Source organism: Delphinapterus leucas, chromosome 8 (genome assembly GCF_059928025.1).
Source record: "Delphinapterus leucas isolate spDelLeu-1000000601 "Yukka" chromosome 8, BTC_Dleu_Yukka2, whole genome shotgun sequence".
Taxonomy (NCBI): domain Eukaryota; kingdom Metazoa; phylum Chordata; class Mammalia; order Artiodactyla; family Monodontidae; genus Delphinapterus; species Delphinapterus leucas.
In genome coordinates, this window is record NC_143136.1 from 19015642 (window position 1) to 19032773 (window position 17132).

General features: G+C 53.7%; 1 protein-coding gene across 1 annotated transcript in view; it reads left to right on the forward strand.

The window, feature by feature from the left end:
• CFAP65 (cilia and flagella associated protein 65) overlaps nt 1–16855 on the forward strand; it is a 39414-nt gene extending 22559 nt beyond the window's left edge. The window contains 16 exon segments of the mRNA XM_089916355.1: nt 1072–1285; nt 1596–1724; nt 6209–6385; nt 6675–6741; nt 6889–6999; nt 9360–9551; nt 9659–9817; nt 10985–11128; nt 11285–11398; nt 11591–11698; nt 13785–13829; nt 14067–14269; nt 14723–14851; nt 15391–15780; nt 16470–16607; nt 16723–16855. Coding sequence (XP_089772481.1) covers nt 1072–1285; nt 1596–1724; nt 6209–6385; nt 6675–6741; nt 6889–6999; nt 9360–9551; nt 9659–9817; nt 10985–11128; nt 11285–11398; nt 11591–11698; nt 13785–13829; nt 14067–14269; nt 14723–14851; nt 15391–15780; nt 16470–16607; nt 16723–16855 — 2453 coding nt within the window.
• The last annotated feature ends 277 nt before the right edge of the window (nt 16856–17132 follow it).

Below are 17132 nucleotides of genomic sequence, written 5' to 3' on the forward strand. Positions count from 1 at the left end.
ACCTGGGGCATCTGGCATGGAGAGTCAGGACCAGGGAGGAAAGGGGGAGGACTGTGTGAGCAGGACTTGGGGTGGGAGGATGCCGAGGGTTCAGAGCTGGCAGAGTGGGTGTGAGTGTGCCAGGGTGTGCCTTTGGGTGTCTGGTGTACATGCCTCATACCAACCACATCTGTATGTGTGGGTGTCCGTTTGTGTGTGCCTGAGCTGTGGAGGACTCAACGTGAAGGGCTGGGCGCTGTGCTGATTTACTGTGGGATCTTAAGCAAGCAAATCCTCAGCTGCCCTGGGCCTCAGTTTCCTCCTTCGTAAAACGAAGTTGTTACCATCCTGCCCCGGGGCTGCCTGACAGGAGTCCAGCACAGGAGTGTTGGACTCCCTGGAATTGTATCCTGGCCTCATCACTTATTAGCCATGTAATCTTAGTGACTTGTTTAACCTCCCTATGCCTCAGTTTCCACATCTGTAAAATGGGGATAATAATGGTGCACAGGCAAAAAAATAAAGTACATGTTACCACACGGGCAAACCTTGAAAACATTACGCCAAGTGAAAGGAGCCAGTCACAAAAGGCTACACATTGTATGATTCCATTTATGTGAAACACCCAGAATAGGCAAATCTACAGAGACAGAAAGCAGACTAGTGGTTGCCAGGGCTGAGCGGAGAGTGGCAGCTACTTGGTACTGGGTTTCTTTGGGAAAGCCTGAGAACGTTCTAAAATTTGTAGTGATGGTTGCACAACTCTGAATATACAAAAAACATCACTGAATTGTATGTGTTAAAAGGGTTAATTTTATGGCATATAGATTATATCTCGATAAAGCCATTAGTAAGTATTATCAGTAGTTTGAAAACAGTGCACAGTGGTGTTTGCAAAGCTCTTAGGACAGTGCCTGGTCCATAGAAAGTATCAGATAAAGTTTGGCTACTGTTGGAAGCATCCCAGAGTCTGCTCCTGACAAGGGTCCTAGGACAGGTTTCCCGGGACCCCTGCATCCTCAGCCTGTACGCCCTGCCCCAGGGGAGCTGGGAGGTGAGCCCACCCCTCTCTCCCGCACCGCTTTCCCCCAGATAACAAGGTTGGGGAGAAGCAGGAGCTGTGTCGCGTGTCCCTGATGGCCGTGTACCCCCTACTCTCCATCCTGGATATCTGCTCCATGGGCAGCGCCGAGGGCATCACCCGGAAGCACCTGTGGCGCCTCTTCTCCCTAGACCTGCTCAACAGTTACTTGGAGCGCGACCCCACCCCCTGGGAACTCACCTACAAAGTGCCCACCCGGCACAGGTGAGGTGGGCCTGGGGGAGAGGCAGGGCCTGTCTGGGGATGTTCTTGGAGCTTTCCGTCCATGCCCTCAGCCCCAGGCCCTGTCCAAGAAGGGGCTCCCTATCTCCTCCCCAATTCCTGCCCATCCCCGGAGGAGCATGGAGAAGGCAGGGATGGGCCTGAGGTCTAAAGTGCTGACCCACCCCTGCCCCTGAGCCCCAGATTCTCCAATTCCCACCTGTGGGGAGATGGGTGCCAAGCCAGCCACCCCTGGAAGGGCCTCATCCTGTCCCCAGCCCTGTTTCTGAGACCATTTCTCTGCTCCACACAGCACCAGCCAGATCCCCTCTGTCTTCACCCCTCTGAAGCTCAACTTCAATTTTGGGGCAGCACCAATAGATGCCCCACCCTCTGTGGTGCTCCTGGCCCTGAAGAACAGTGGAGTGGTGCCCCTGGACTGGTACAGAGGGGGGGCCCGGGGGACAGGGGCTTGGAGGCCTTCTCTTGCTGGTGGTAGCCCTGGATGCCTGGTGTCTGTGAAGTGTGCCCCCCGCCCCCACTGAAGGATGTAGAGGCCAGGGTGGGACTAGGGTCGCCCAGCAGGACACCAGACCTGTCACTGGCTGAGTCGGGTTCACAGGCTCAGAAATGGTCGAATCACCCTATGGAGACTGACAGGGTCATCTTCAGAGCTTAAGAAATGGGATGTAACCGTCCCGCATCTGCTGCATGCTAGCCACTGGCCTTTATGAGCCTCTTCTCCTCCGAGCCTCACACCGACCCTGTGAAAAAAATCCCCCTCTGCTGACTCTTTCACAGATGGGAGGCTAAGGACTCAACCAAGAGCATTCAGCCATTAGAGGCAGAGCCAAGTTCAAGCCCAGATTTGTCCAACTCCAGAATCCCCGCCTACACTGGTTAGTCAGCAAGAAGCTGCGAGGCGCTCCTGCGTCCCAGGCATTGTGCTAGGCGCTGGGGCAGCCCCGACAGAGCCCCAGGCCAATGGGGCCGGGCCTGCACGGGGGCGAGTTGAGGGTCTCTGGCAGGGAAGGACAGTGCTCTGCGGCCACAGCGCCGTTGTCAGGGAGATGACAGGGCTAAGCAAAGCCAGGTGAGCTGCAGGAAGGGTCGAGGCTGGCCACGGGGCAGGCTGCACTTCCCCAATCACAGGGGGCCCAGGCCTGGAGACCTGAGCCCGCCAAGCTGGGCCCTTCCTGTGCTTGGCTTTCCTCCCACTTGGGCCCCAAACTGGTGCCCAGTAAGCATCCTGTTTCCATGCCAGCGCCATTTCTTTTTTTCCCACCCTTCCTCTGCCACGCGCTTTGATTTCCTAGTAAACTTCCTTTTGATGACTTCCAACTTTGCTTGGCTAGATGGAGGTGAGAAAGAAGTGTCCCCATCTGGGTCAGGCCTGGGGGAGAGAGCCAGGGGCCCAGCCTGGGCATGGCAGTGAGTGGATAAGGGTGAACATATGCAGGGGGTGGGCATCTGTGATCTCAGGAACCTTCCTGCCTGAGCCGAGCCATGGGGTGCGCGTGGATGAGGCTGGTGGGGGGCTGCATCATCCGGGGTGCAGTGGCCACCCTGTACTCTCCGGGTTGTCCTGCCCCTCCCGGTGGTGGAGGATGCCGGGGGAGCTGATTTATTAGGCGGCTCCTGTCTGAGAAGGGCCGGGACTGTGAGTAACTCAGGGCTCCTGGCCCTGAGTGACTGGGAAGCTTGGCAGGCTGGTGGGGAAGGCCCAGGGCCCGCCTGGAGCTCTGGATCTGCCATTCCCTGGGTTGTTTGAGTGGCTGGGAGCCAGGCCCTGCAGGGCTCAGGAGTGGGGGCAGGAAAAGCGGCGCTGGCCTGTGTCCTGGTGTGGAGCAGGGTATTTTGGTGGATTGTGCATGCGTGTGTATTTGTGTAGGAGCAAGCCAGCTCACACTCTCTATGGAGAGGGTCCAGGTTGTTGGAAACTGGGGCGGGAGGAAAGCCGGGCAGAGTGCCCACCGAGCTGGGCCGTCCATTGGGACATCATTGGAGGTTCAGGAAGGCAGTCCGTGCTTGTTCCCGGATTCCAAACGCAGGGAACCTTCCTTGGAAGGCTTGACTCTCCTAGGCTTTCTGTGTTGTTGTGTTTCCTTTCAATTTCTTAGAAGGCTATTTTTGAAAATTCTAGCCGGGTCTCTGCTAAACTCATAAGGAACAGACTGAAGGTTTTATTCCTGCCAAGACCAGTAAGAAATGGGGAGTGTGGACTTGGCCTGCAGGCAGCAGCAGGCAGGACAGAAAAGCTGCCGTGCATTTAAGGGGTGATCCCTCACAGGCATCAGATACACGGGTTAACATCATCTGTTCCCTCACTCATTTGTTAAGTCATCGGCTAAATGTTGACTGGGGCTTCCCAGGTGTGGGCTCCAGGCCCAGAGCTCAGCATAGCGATGCAGATGAGCCCAGGCCCTGCCCTCCAGGTGGGGCGGGCCGGCCTTTCCGTGCAGGGTGACAAGTGCTGTGAAAGAGGCTTGTGCAGCCACTTGCCTCAGTTTTGGAAGTGGTAGGTGGGGGTGGGCACATGAGAAAGGCTTCCTGGAGAAAGCTACAGCCAAGCTAGACCTGCAACCCAGGGAGCGGAGGCAAGAGAGGCTGCGATGAGCCTCCCAGACGGAGGGTGTAGGGCGGACATGGGTAAGAGAAGAGGCCACAGAGTGGCTGCAACGTTGATAGGGGGACAGGCAGGGCCTTGGACTCCTTCTCCTTCTGAGAAGGATTCGTGGATTGAGGCAGGGGGACAGGTTGGCAGGCTTCCACAGTCCCAACATGGGGGCCCACACCAGAGGACTGGCAGGGAAAAGGGGGCTGTGATCATTTGGAGGGAGACTGGGTGAGGGCCAAGAGGGAAACCATCCAGACATCCCCGAAGTATCAAGGTCACCAGTTCTGCCGCTGATCAATATCCCGCAAATAAAATGACCAAACAGTTTATTCGCCTGTAGCAAGTCAAACAATACAAGGGTGATGGAAGGAAAGTAAGAAACACCCCAGCTCCCTCTCTAGTCTGCCCTGGAGGGTTTGGCATGAGCTTCCACTCTCAGCACTGGTACAAGGCACAGACACAGGGACGCCGCTACCCTTTCATTTCTTTTACCATAATGGCATGATGTTACACGTATTACTCTCTGCTCAGCGTTATAGCAATAACCTTTTCCCTCAGCATTATGTCAATAACATTCCCTATAGATCAATAAAGATCAAGACATATAGGGCTTCCCTGGTGGCGCAGTGGTTGAGAGTCCACCTGCCGATGCAGGGGACGCGGGTTCGTGCCCCGGTCCGGGAAGATCCCACATGCCGCGGAGCGGCTGGGCCCATGAGCCATGGCCGCTGAGCCTGCGCGTCCGGAGCCTGTGCTCCGCAACGGGAGAGGCCACAGCAGTGAGAGGCCCGCGTACCGCAAAAATAAATAAATAAATTAATTAATTAAAAAAAAAGGCATATAGATCTAACTCATTCTTTTTAATAGTTGCATAGTATTCCGTAATATGAATGGCCCTTACGTTTTAAAACCACTCCTTTATTAGATGACATTAGTTGTTCCCAGTGCTTTTTTCTTCCCCAGTGCTTTTTAATATTTTTTGCCATCACTAACAAAGTTGTAATAAACATCTTTGCGTGAGTATGTGTGTCTGTGTGTGTGCGTGTGTGCGTGCCTGCCTGCCTGCACACTTACGTTTATTCCTGCAGCTTAGCTCCCCCAAATTATTTCTGAGCCAAAGGGCATTTTTTATTCTATGCACTTTTTATTCTAAAAGATGCTGTCATAATTCCTACAACAAAAGGTGGTAGCAATTTCTTCTCTCCCAACCGGTGTTCGAAGATGTCGTTCCTTCTAAACTTACCAGCATTGGATATAACTATTTGTCACGATTCAGATGTGAAAATATTTAAGATTGATTCAAGGGAGTTTTTTTTTTTTTTTTTACCAGATGTTCATTTTTAATTATTATTTATTTATGTATTTGGCTGTGTTGGGTCTTCGTTTCTGTGCGAGGGCTTTCTCCAGTTGCGGCAAGCGGGGGCCACTCTTCATCGTGGTGTGCGGGCCTCTCACTGTCGTGGCCTCTCTTGTTGCGGAGCACAGGCTCCGGATGCGCAGGCTCAGTAGTTGTGGCTCACGGGCCCAGCCGCTCCGTGGCATGTGGGATCTTCCCGAACCAGGGCTCGAACCCGTGTCCCCTGCATCGGCAGGCGGACTCTCAACCACTGCGCCACCAGGGAAGCCCCAAGGGAGTTTTGATTTGCATTTCCCAACTCCCCTTGAGCCTTTTCAGATGTGTTGGCTGTTTTCTTTCCCCCTTCTGGCCGTTCCCTCTTCATAACCTCTGCCCGTTTTGAGGACAGTTCTGTGTCATCCCTCTGAGAGCGCAGGGATCCTTCTTTTCAGATTGTGAGCTTGGGACCCCTTGGTCACTTATTTGGTCACCATTTAGAGTGCAGTATCTGCTTTATACAGCACCAGGCATTACAGGGGCACTCATTCTATGCCCAGCCTTGCTTTGGGTTCAAGACTACCAGCCCTCTTGGGGACCCTTGGTTGGTGCTGCTGGCATTTCTAGGTGGCTCAAATGGCCCTTCCTAACAGCTTGTCACACAAACCCCTCCAGGGTCAGTGCCCAGCTCAAAGTGGCCCACATATACAAGCAGCACCCTGACCCCTGGCACCCACAATGCGAGCCCCAATCTCCGCTTTCCACTTAGTCACCAGGACCCTGCTTCTGCTCCTGGGTTCGGGGGCCATTATGAAATGAGGATCCACAACTGCTGCATTTGCCCGGCCATGCATGGGACAGCTTGCCTACTGGGGGATGAAGAAAAGGCCTCCATCCATCCTGCCTGGGGCTCAGAGCTCCTGCCTCTGCTCTGACTGAGCGGCTCCACCCCTTCTGCTTTGCACCCCTTTCCCAGGGCCTTCCTCTTCCCAAGTGACCAGCAGATCGACCTGGAGCTGTGGGCAGAGCAGGTGGACTTTGACTGCACTGAACTGCACCAAATGTGCGTGCAGGACAATTGCATATTCTCCATCAGCCCCAAGGCTGGGAGCCTGAGTCCTGGGCAAGAGCAGATGGTGGAGTTCAAATACAGGTGCTGCCCCCACCGCCCGCCCTGCACTTCCAGTCCTGGAGACCCCCTTCCCCCGACTCCTGGAGGACGCTGGCCTTGCACTGTGTGACTCCAGGGTATCCTGAGTGGCCACCACCCTGAGAAGGCCCCGCCTTCCCACCTGCAGGGGAAGTTTAATTTTCCTCTTGCCCCATCCCAGCTCAAGGGTTTCCACATAGCTGCCCCAAAGCCATAGGTGTGCCATGACCGCTTGTTCTTCCACTCGTACCAGGGCTCAGTAACTCATCCCAGACTCTCTCCTCCCTTCCAGCCACCTGTTCATTGGCACTGATCGCCTCCCGGTGCTCTTCAAGGTGTCCCATGGCCGGGAGATCCTGGTGAGGCCCAGCCCTGGTCCTGTCCTGGAAAACCAAGAGAGAGGCACAGGGAGCCGTGCTCCCCAGAGAGATGGGGTCCAGATCTCTCTGCTGGGTACTTCAGTTCCTCCCAGGGAAGGATGCTACTCACAGGCTTTCTATTTCCAGCTAAATTTCATAGGTGTGACAGTGAAGCTGGAGCAGAAGTACGTGCACTTCACCTCCACCAGCCATCAGTTCATCCCCGTCCCCATTGGCGACACACTGCCCCCAAGGCAGGTCAGTGGTACATTGTCCTGGTCACCAGGAGGCTTCAGTATTGATCTCTGTGTATCTGTATCAGCCCTTGACAGGATGACAAGGACCCTGCCCTCACTCTAAGAGGTGGGGTGACAGGTTGAACCCCAAGACTGGGCAACTGGGAGAGACCCAAGGCGAGAGGCTTCAGCTTCTTGGCACTGGTTCTAAACCTTTTGCCAGGACTCATTCCCATGCAAAAGCAGGGAGTTCCTTCCTCTAACACAGGGTTTTTCAAACTTCTTTGACCATGAGCCACACTAATATATTTTGGAAAACCCAATACATACATACACATACAACTGAAACAAAACAAATCAATACGTGCACCACTACATGCTAAGTACTCTGATGTTTTCTTTTTTATTTTATTCTGTTCCATTTTTTTTAATGTTTTATTTATTTTATTTTACTTATTTTTATTTTTGGCTGTGTTGGGTCTTCATTGCTGCGCGCGGGCTTCCTTCTAGTTGCGGTGAGCAGGGGCTGCTGTTCGTTGCGGTGCGCAGGCTTCTCATTGCGGTGGCTTCTCTTGTTGCGGAGCACGGGCTCTAGGCGCACGGGCTTCAGTAGTTGTGGCGTGCGGGCTCATTAGTTGTGGCTCACGGGCTCTAGAGCGCAGGCTCAGTAGTTGTGGCGCACGGGCTTAGTTGCTCCGTGGCACGTGGGATCTTCCCGGACCAGGGCTCGAACCCGTGTCCCCTGCATTGGCAGGCGTGTTCTTAACCACTGCACCACCAGGGAAGCCCTGTTCCATTTTTTAAATGCTGGACATGACCTGATAAATTGGTTTCATGACCTGCTTACTAATGGGTCTCAGTCACAGTTTGAAAATCACTGCCCCAAAAAGGGCATCTGTCTGGAGCATGAAAAGCTAGAATGTAAATCCTCAAAGCTATAGAATTTTATTTATTAATTGGAAGGAATCAGTTTCCTTTGTTCTGAAAATGTACATTGGAAATCTCCAAGAGAGGATATAGTATTTTCACAAACACTTCATCACTCTGAAATTTCTAACAATCGAGAAGCCCTTGTGTTTCTGGGCAGGGGCCTCTAGCCACTCAGCCGAGAGGCACAGGAATGGGCTTCCTAGACCTGAGAGGGGATCTCATAGTCCCGAGCTCTGCCCACTGCCTTACACCACCCTTTACGCCACTGGCTTCCCAGAAGCCCCACCCAGAAACCCAGACCCTCAAAAGAGAAGGCAAAGACTCACATGCCTCCTGGAAAGCTTTCCAGAGAGATCAGACCACTCCCCCATGGCCCTGAACATAGACAATGGAAAAGGCCCCCAGATCTGGAGAAGACCCAGTTGTACCTCCAGCCAAACTCCACAACTGCAGCCAAGCTTCCTTTTTCGTTCATAAGATGATGACAGATGGTGGCCTGGACCTGCAAGAGAGCAGAGGAAACAGAGAGAAGTGAACAGATTTAATTTACATTTTGAAGACAGAATCCCTGGGACTTGCTGGGGATTGGATCTGGGAAGTAAGAGAAAGGGATGGATGAAAAATGTATTGGATTCCTAGTTTGAGCCACTGGAAATATGTAGTACCATTTGCTGAAACAAGATACACTAGGGGGAGGAATAGGTTTTAGAGTGAAGAGTTGGGTTTTGGCTGAATTTAAGAGGCCTATGAGACAACCAGGAGGAGTTGTTTAGTAGTAGTTGGATACCAGGTCTGAAGCTCAGAGGGTGGTCCAAGCTAGAGAAAGAGCATCAGCGCATTCAGGGGTGGGTGCTGAGAAAGATGAGGGGCTGGACCTAAATCCAGACAAACTCTTTATTCTCACTGTCTTCCGTTTTCTCATCTCTAACATGGAGGCTTGGACCAGATCTCTGGTTTCAGGCAGGCCGTTCTGTGATTCCCCAACTGTGGAGTTAGTCTTGGGGGACCTCATATCTTCCTTCTGCTCCCTTATCTGCCCGTAAGCACAACGACCTCTAATGGCAGACATGGAGTGGCAGCCTCACAGGTAATTAGAATGATAGCTTAGAAAATGATGCAGGGTCTGGATGGTGTATGCATGGACATCCCCCTAAATTCCAACACTAGGGACACAAGCATTAGTGTCCCCTTATACCTTGACTAAGGTAAGTTGAGAGCAAATAAAATAAGAATTACAGATTATACTTAAATGTCACAGGTTGAAAATATAGTTATATACTTCTTGGGTGATCAAGCCATACGGGAAATCAGAGGTATTTAAGGGAGCTCTGGGACTGTAAGGGTGACATCATGGGGATCAACCTGCCCTCCTACAGTGGACACAGAATCCCAGGCTCTCTGCATTGCAGCCCAGAGCTGGTGTGGAGATTTCCCTGTTCCTTCCCCCTGCAGATTTATGAGCTGTATAACGGTGGCTCGGTGCCCGTGACATATGAGATCCAGACCAGCATCCTGTCGCAGGTTCAGGAAAAAAATTTTGATCACCCCGTCTTCTGCTGCCTCAACCCCAAAGGGGAGATCCAGCCAGGCACAACTGCTCGCGTCTTCTGGATCTTCTCACCTATTGAGGCCAAGACCTACATGGTGAGCAGCAGCCTGGGCTAACACGGGCTTGGGGCGGGGGTTGGAGGTGGCCTCCCCAGCAGGCCTTCCTCTGACCAGTGCCTTCCCCCACCTTCCTAACTTCCCAGGTGGATGTGCCCATACACATCCTGGGATGGAACTCAGCCATCATCCGTTTCCAGGGAGTGGGCTATGACCCTCACATCATGGGCGACACAGCCCCATTCCACAACATCTCCTCATGGGACAATAGCTCCATCCACTCGAGGCTGATGGTTCCTGGACAGGTAGGGGGAAGGGATCTGGGAAGGCCTGAGGCCTAGGAGGAGACTGAGGGTCCAGGGTGTCCACTGCGGAGGGGTGGGGAGGCTGCGAAAGAAGAGATGGAGTTGAGAAGGGAGGGATACAGAGGTGAACCTGGAACCAGCCCTCCTCCAGATTTAGGAGGCAGCACCAGCTCCATGAGAGGCTTACCCTGCCACCTAGTGCCCACAGGTGTTCCTGCTCCAGCCACTCCACCTGCGGCAGGGCCCTCCACCCACCCCTTGCCTCTGGGCATTGGGATGGAGGTATTGAAAGGAGTAAAAAGAAGCTCTGCCATTCTAGGGCACTGAGATATTATCTTCATATAGAACAGTCTCTCCCCTGGACGTAGATGGATTTTGCTGAAATATCTAGGGTCAGTAACACTGCCTTTCGTTCACACACTCCTCACTGTTGGGAGGTTTGACACATCCATCCATTTCCCCACTGATCCACATGCCTATTTATTCATCCATGTTTCTCTCCATCCACCCATCCATGCACTCATCCAGTTACTATCCACCAACACAACTGCCTGTCCGCTCTTCCACTCCTACCCTCTTTGGACTCTTACTGAAGGATGAGCACTGTGGGGTCACAGAGAAGAGCCAGACAAAGTCTCAGCTCTGGAGGCACTCAGGGTCTAGACAGAGAGAAAGTGCCCCTCTCATGGCCTCAATCTTTCCAGATACCCCTACAACACAGCTCCTGCTGTGTGCCCAGTGAAGGTGCCAACAGCTGATCACCTACTTATTTACAACCATCCTTCAGAGACAAATTTTGTCGGCTTTACTTCTGCCTTCTCTAAGCGAATTCTGATTTCTCAGCCCTTCCAAGCCTATTTTAATGGTCAAAATCATAGGCTTTAGAGTGAGACTGTCAGGGTTTATCCCAGCTGTGCCTGTGAGAGACCTTTGGAAAATTATCTATGCTCTCTGGACCTTAGCAGCACATCTATAAAGTGAAGATGGTTTATAGTAGTACCTATATATAGTAGTAGCCTATATATTGGGCCACTGTAAGGACCAAATGCATGTCAGTTGCCTACAGTGGTACCTGGCCTGTTGAAAGCACTCAGTGACTGGTAGTGGTTGCTATGCTTAGTATTTCTTCACCTCCCAAAGTTGCTGTTGTGTTGTCCCCACCAACAGGACGTCTTCCTGTCCCAATCTCATATCTCCCTGGGAAACATTCCTGTGCAGAGCAAGTGCAGCCGCCTGCTGTTCCTCAACAACATCTCCAAGAATGAGACAATTGTCTTTGTCTGGCAGCGGAAGGCTCTAGACTTTGGGGAGGTGAGAGTTCCCTGTGTTTGCAGAATGAGAACCTCCAGAGGGGCTCTAGACTCACCCCATCCCATCCTACCCCATCCCACCCCATCCCACCCCCTATCCCATCTTGTCCCATACAATCCCTGTGAAGCTCCAGAGACTCCTTCCCAAAACAAATAGGTGTCTGTGAGTCCTATGAGAGGAAAGGTGGCTCCCGAAGAGGCGATCCCGTTTGTGGTGACCCTGAAGGCCTCAGTGCATGCCAGCTTCTATAGCATGGACCTGGTATGCAAGGTAGGATCAGCCTTAGCGAGAAGCTGGGATGGTGCGCAGCTCCCAGTCTTGAGGTGTGGGGTGGTCTGTGATATCCCCAGACCCCCAGAGAGAGGCAAAGGCCAACGTCTGGAAGAGTGGCGGGCCCACAGCACAGACCCAGGCCAAGGCCCTCCAGACCTTGGTCTTCTCTCTCCTTGTCCTGAGCCACAGGTGTACCGGCAGAAACTCCTGACTCAGTACCATAAGGAACTGCAGGACTGGGAGGACGAGAAGGTGCGGCAGGGAGTGGAGTTCACCATCACAGATAGGAAAGCAAAGGTGATGAGGGCAGGGTGGGCTTTGAACACCACAGAGCTTTCCGATTGGCCTTGCCAGAGGGGACAGAGGTGGTGATCCGAGGTGGTCCTAAAAAACTGGTCAGCCTGACTTAAGAGATTAGATTTCTTTCATTAGGCTAAGCATAGCACATCCCCAAGAGACTCTCTAGATACTGAAAGCTGGCTGACCACTCCCTGCTTCATGTAGCCTGTATTTAATGAATACCCACCCGGTGCTGGGCACTGGGGACCCAGGGGAAACCAGGCAGAGCTCACCTTCTGATGGAAGAGAGTGTGGCGTAGTGGTTTCAGGTACAGGCTCTGGAAACAAATTGCCCGGGTTTGTTTCCTGACTTTGATGATTTCTAGCTCTGTGATCTTAGTCAAGTTATTTAACCTCTTAGTTCCCTCAACTGTATAATGGGGGGTAATATGACATCTGAGACTGGCTTCAAGATAATCCAGAGATGGGTTATAGATGAGACAAAATTGGCCATGAACTGCTAATTGCTGAAGCTGGGTGGGGGGTAATGGAAGATTCTTTGTAGCACTCTCTCCACTTTTGTATACTTTTGAAATTTTCCATATTAAGAAGGTTAAAAAGGGAGTTCCCTGGTGGCCTAGTGGTTAGGATTCTGGGCTTCCACTGCCATGGCCCGGGTTCAGTCCCTGGTCAGGGAACTGAGATCCCACAAGCTGTGCAGCATGGCCCAAAAAAAAATGTTAAAAGAAAAGTTGTTAAAATATTTTATTTTATTCTTTTTAAAATTTATTTTATTTATTTATTTTTGGCTGCATTGGGTTTTCATTGCTGCATGCGGGCTTTCTCTAGTTGCGGCGAGCAGGGGCTACTCATCATTGCGGTGCGCGGGCTTCTCACTGCGGTGGCTTCTCTTGTTGAGGAGCACCGGCTGTAGGCGTGAGGGCTTCAGTAGTTGTGGCACGCGGGCTCAGTAGTTGTGGTTCACAGGCTCTAGAGCGCAAGCTCAGTAGCTGTGGCACACGGGCTTAGTTGCTATGTGGCATGTGGGATCTTCCCAGACCAGGGCTCAAACCCGTGTCCCCTTCATTGGCAGACGGATTCTTAACCACTGCACCACCATGGAAGCCCCAAAATATTTTAAAATGTGAATAAATTGTTATCTGCTTTGTGGCACTGCTGCGAGGATTAAATGAGTTAATGCATGTAAAGTGCCTACAACAGTGCCTGGCACCCAGTAAGCACTCGCTAAACATGGGCTACTACTATTTATGCAGGGGAGACTGATAATAATTGATACAAAGTATCCACCTTGGATCCTCCTCCCCACAGTTGCATTCTTTTTTTTTTTTTTTTTTGTCTGCGTTGGGTCTTCATTGCTACACGCGGCCTTTCTCTAGTTGCAGTGAGCAGGGTCTACTCTTCGTTGTGTTGCTTCTTATTGCAGTGGCTTCTCTTGTTGCGGAGCACGGGCTCTAGGCACGCGGGCCTCAGTAGCTGTGGCGCGCAGGCTCAGTAGTTGTGGCGCACGGGCTTAGTTGCTCTCCGGCACGTGGCATCTTCCCCGACCAGAGCTCAAACCCGTGACCCTTGCATTGGCAGGCGTATTCTTAACCACTGCGCCAGCAGGGAAGTCCCCACGGTTGCATTCTTGCACCTCGATCACCCCTGTGTACTCCACACTGAACCCCCAGGGAGACACTACTCCCCTCTGAACCTCTGGCCCAACTGTGAAGGCAAATCATGTCTTGAGGGCTATGGGAGAAGGGATTTCTGAATTAAGGCTTAATAAGGAAGGCTGTTTCCTTATCAAGCCAAACCACAAAGCTCCAGGGCACCAGACAAGTACCCTTGGGGCAGCCTGCATTGTTTGGTGGCATCTCCATTTCTTTCCTTTAGTTAGGTAACCAGATTTTCCAAGTCTGCAGGCAGCACTTCCCTAGGGAAGGTTCTGGAAGAGGGTGTGGCTGGGAGTTGGGCAGAACCAAGGGGGCAGCAGGTGCTGACATTGATTTCAGGCCCTCCGTGGGTCAGCAGGAAGAGGAAGAAGAGGGGAGTCCCTCTAGGCCTCTTGCGTCCTAAGCAGGGGGTCTCTTTGCTTCCACAGAGAAGGGCGTGTTGTACAGCTTGTGAACCTGTGAGCAAGTACAGGGTGAGGACATAAGCCCAGGCCTGTCTCCTTGGGATAACTTGAGAGGATCCTTGCTTCCTCTCCAGAGAGACATCCAACCTCTGGTCTAGTCTCCTGGAAGGGAGGGATGAAAGTGCCAATGGGTGCGGATGAAATGCCAGGGGTGTCACAAAAGACCTGGTTGGGGGGCTAAGGACCCATCAGTGATGGGAGTGCAGTCCCTAAGCTCCTGTCATCCATGCCTCCCCTTTCCCAAAGACGCTGCCCCCCATCAAGAACCAGTGGTGTCTCAACTGCCCAACCAGCTGGAGCCTTAAGATCGCAAAGGAGGAGACACGCTGGCCATGCCCCCAGCCGCCCTCGCCAGGGATGCTCAGCTTAGGCCTCACTGCCCGCGCCCATGCCACCGACTACTTCCTGGCCAACTTCTTCTCTGACTTTCCCCGCCACTTCTTGCACCGGTGAACTCTCAGGGAGGGAGGGGTCTGCTTGCTCTGCTCTCTGCCACCCTCCCGCTCTAGAACAGGACTGCCCAGACCTCACCCTTGCTGAGGGCTTGAAGCACGTGCAGTATCACTGGGACTTCTGGGGCACTGCTGGGCCCAGAATGCCCCCATTACTGTTAGGCCCTTATGAGAAGGGGGCAAAGAGCCAGAGCCCCTGGGGAACCCACTTAGGCCTCCCTGCCTCCCCTCCTTCCTTCCCTTTCCAAATTGGAGCCTCTCCAGGTCCTGTGCCAACTCTGAGAGTCGGGCTTGGTTCCCCAAATGCAGCAGCACTATGTTGGGTTAAGGCTGGGGAAGCCCCAAACTCACCTATGTCCTCATGACTGGGCAGCCACCATCACTGCTCATGCCCCCAACCCCAGCGTGGTGGCTTGCCCAGGCCACTCAGAATGCCACGGCCTGCCCCAGGGAGCTGCCAAAGAGGAAGTACCCCAGGGAGGAGTCGGAGGCTGGTGAGGAAGTATCCACGGACAAGTGGGCCCCTGTCTCCAAGCAGGAGAAGCAGCTCCTGACTGACTGTCTCACCACCATTATCAGGTGACCACCCACCCCCTAAACGCTCACCCCTCCATCTCCCTAGTTCATTCGTCAATTCTGGGTCCAGCCAAAGCCCCTGAAATCCCAGCCCTTCCTTTCCTGAAAGATAGAACTTCCTCACAAGATCCTTCCACTGGTGGTCCCAGGCCCTTGAGGATGGTACAGCTCTAATGGATCTGGCTGGAGGGATCCTCAGGGCTGGGTCCCGAGTTCTGCCTTGTCATGGCTGGTAGATGTGGTCTGGAGCCAGTTCACTGTCTCTCCAGGGCTCCGGGCCTCATCTGTGTAACTCTGACATCCTGGCTCTTCCTCTACCATAAAATGTTCATCTTTAAGAATCCACGGGGCCCAGAGATACCTTTATCTAAAGAAGGAATGGGAGGGAGCAACTGATCAGGGGCTCCCCTCCCCGCACCTAGCACCTGTTTGTGGACACAGTAGCCAAGAACCACCCCTTGGGGAACCCCTGAAGCCAGAGCCCCCCACAGGGGGCTGCAAGGCCTCTCAGTGAGGACCTTCTCCTCCTCCCTGCCACCCAGGGGTCTGCTGGAGGACAAGATCTTCCATGAGGCTGTGGACCGAAACCTGGTGGAGCAAATGCCTTACTTCTGCCAGTTCTGGAATGAGCAGTCGGCAAGGTTCACATCCCAGAACGGCAGCCTGCACTTAGCTCCAGCCACGTCTCAGTCCTCCAGCAGCTCTGAGGTCAGCAAAGACAAAGAGGAGGCGGAAGACAAACGGAGGCTGAGGAAGAAGGAAGAGGGGGGAGAGGAGGAGCTGGAGGAGGAGGAAGAGAAGTTGCCCTGGACGGAGACGAAGCCCACACTGCAGCCCACGTCCCAGGAGTCCCTGAAATGGCAGTGGCAGCAACAGCTGAAGGTCTCACTGAAGGAGAAGCAAGAGCAGGATGAGAAGGAGGCCATCAGCCGGTAAGCAGCCAGACCACGGTGAGGGTTTGGGGGGGGATGGCGGGGTCAAGTGCAGAAGGATCCTAGGAGGCAATGGTGTGCTGGGGCTCTACCTGTGTGAGCTTCTCTTTCCTACTCAGTGTTCATTGACATCACTGTTGGACACTTAAGGCCTCAGTGGGAGTATTTACGAAATGGCGATCCAAGCTTTAATTTTCTTCTCCAAGAGCAGACTATTAACGTTTACCATCACACCACTTTCAGGAGGGTGATTATAGCCGTCAAAGTCTCTTAAATGAGTTTTTAGAGCCAGGAGAAAAGTACCACCTCTTCTTGCACCGCCTTTCCCTGGGGCTGCTCTGGGGTTTTCTGTCCGTGGTGGGATTCCCCAGGAGTCCCTTCTGCACCGTCTCACCGCTCGATGCCTTTCCCCAACCCTGGCCCTGGGATGGGGACTCCGATTCCCTGGGTTCGAATCCCACCACGTGTACCAGCAGCGTGACGTTTGGCAACTTGGTCTGTTTAAGCCCTAGTTTGAACGTCTGTAAAATTGGAACAAGGATGCCTCATAGTGTTGGGAGGGCGGGGAGTTAAAATGAGAATCCACGTAGAGCACGCGGCAAACGATACAGCCCAGAGGAGGCCAGCGGAGGACCAGAGCGCGGTCGGTGGCGGCGCTGACCCCGGCGCCCCCGCCTCCCGCCCCGTAGGCTCCCGGCTTTCGTTAGCCTGCAGGAGGCGCTGCTGGAGAACATGATCCAGAACATCCTGGTGGAGGCGAGCCGCGGGGAGGTGGTGCTCACTTCGCGGCCACGCGTCATCGCCCTGCCGCCGCTCAGCGTTCCCAGGTCGGGGGGCCCGGGCCAGCGGCCGCTGGAGGGGCGCGAGGGGCTGCAGGGACGGGCAGGCTCGGCGGGAAGGCTCTCCCCGACCCCCCCCTACCTGGAGCTTTCTGTCATCCAGGATTCTGACTCCCGACTCGCTGCCGGCGGCGTCCCCGGGGCCGCAGCAAGCGGAGATGCCCGGCTCGACTGAGCCGCCCCCCACCAACTGTTTGCAGACGCCAGCGCCCGCCCGCTCCGACTTGCAGCTCTAGGTTCCTCCCGCCCCCCTCTCCATCACCCCCCAGTAAAGCATCTATAGCTTTATTTCTATATCTGCCTTAACTTTATTTCCCCGACGCGACAAGAAATCGCGCGCGCGGTCTCAGAGGGACAGATGGTGGAAGCGGCCAAGGTGGACCGCCTCGACTCATTGGAGACTTAGGGCCTGGGAGGTTGCGCCTCTCCACTCCGCTCGGCAGCTGGGCAAGAGTTCTCGCTGCTCGCTGCCAGGCGCTGGACCTGGTCTGGCCAAAGGGGGGCGCTTCGGGC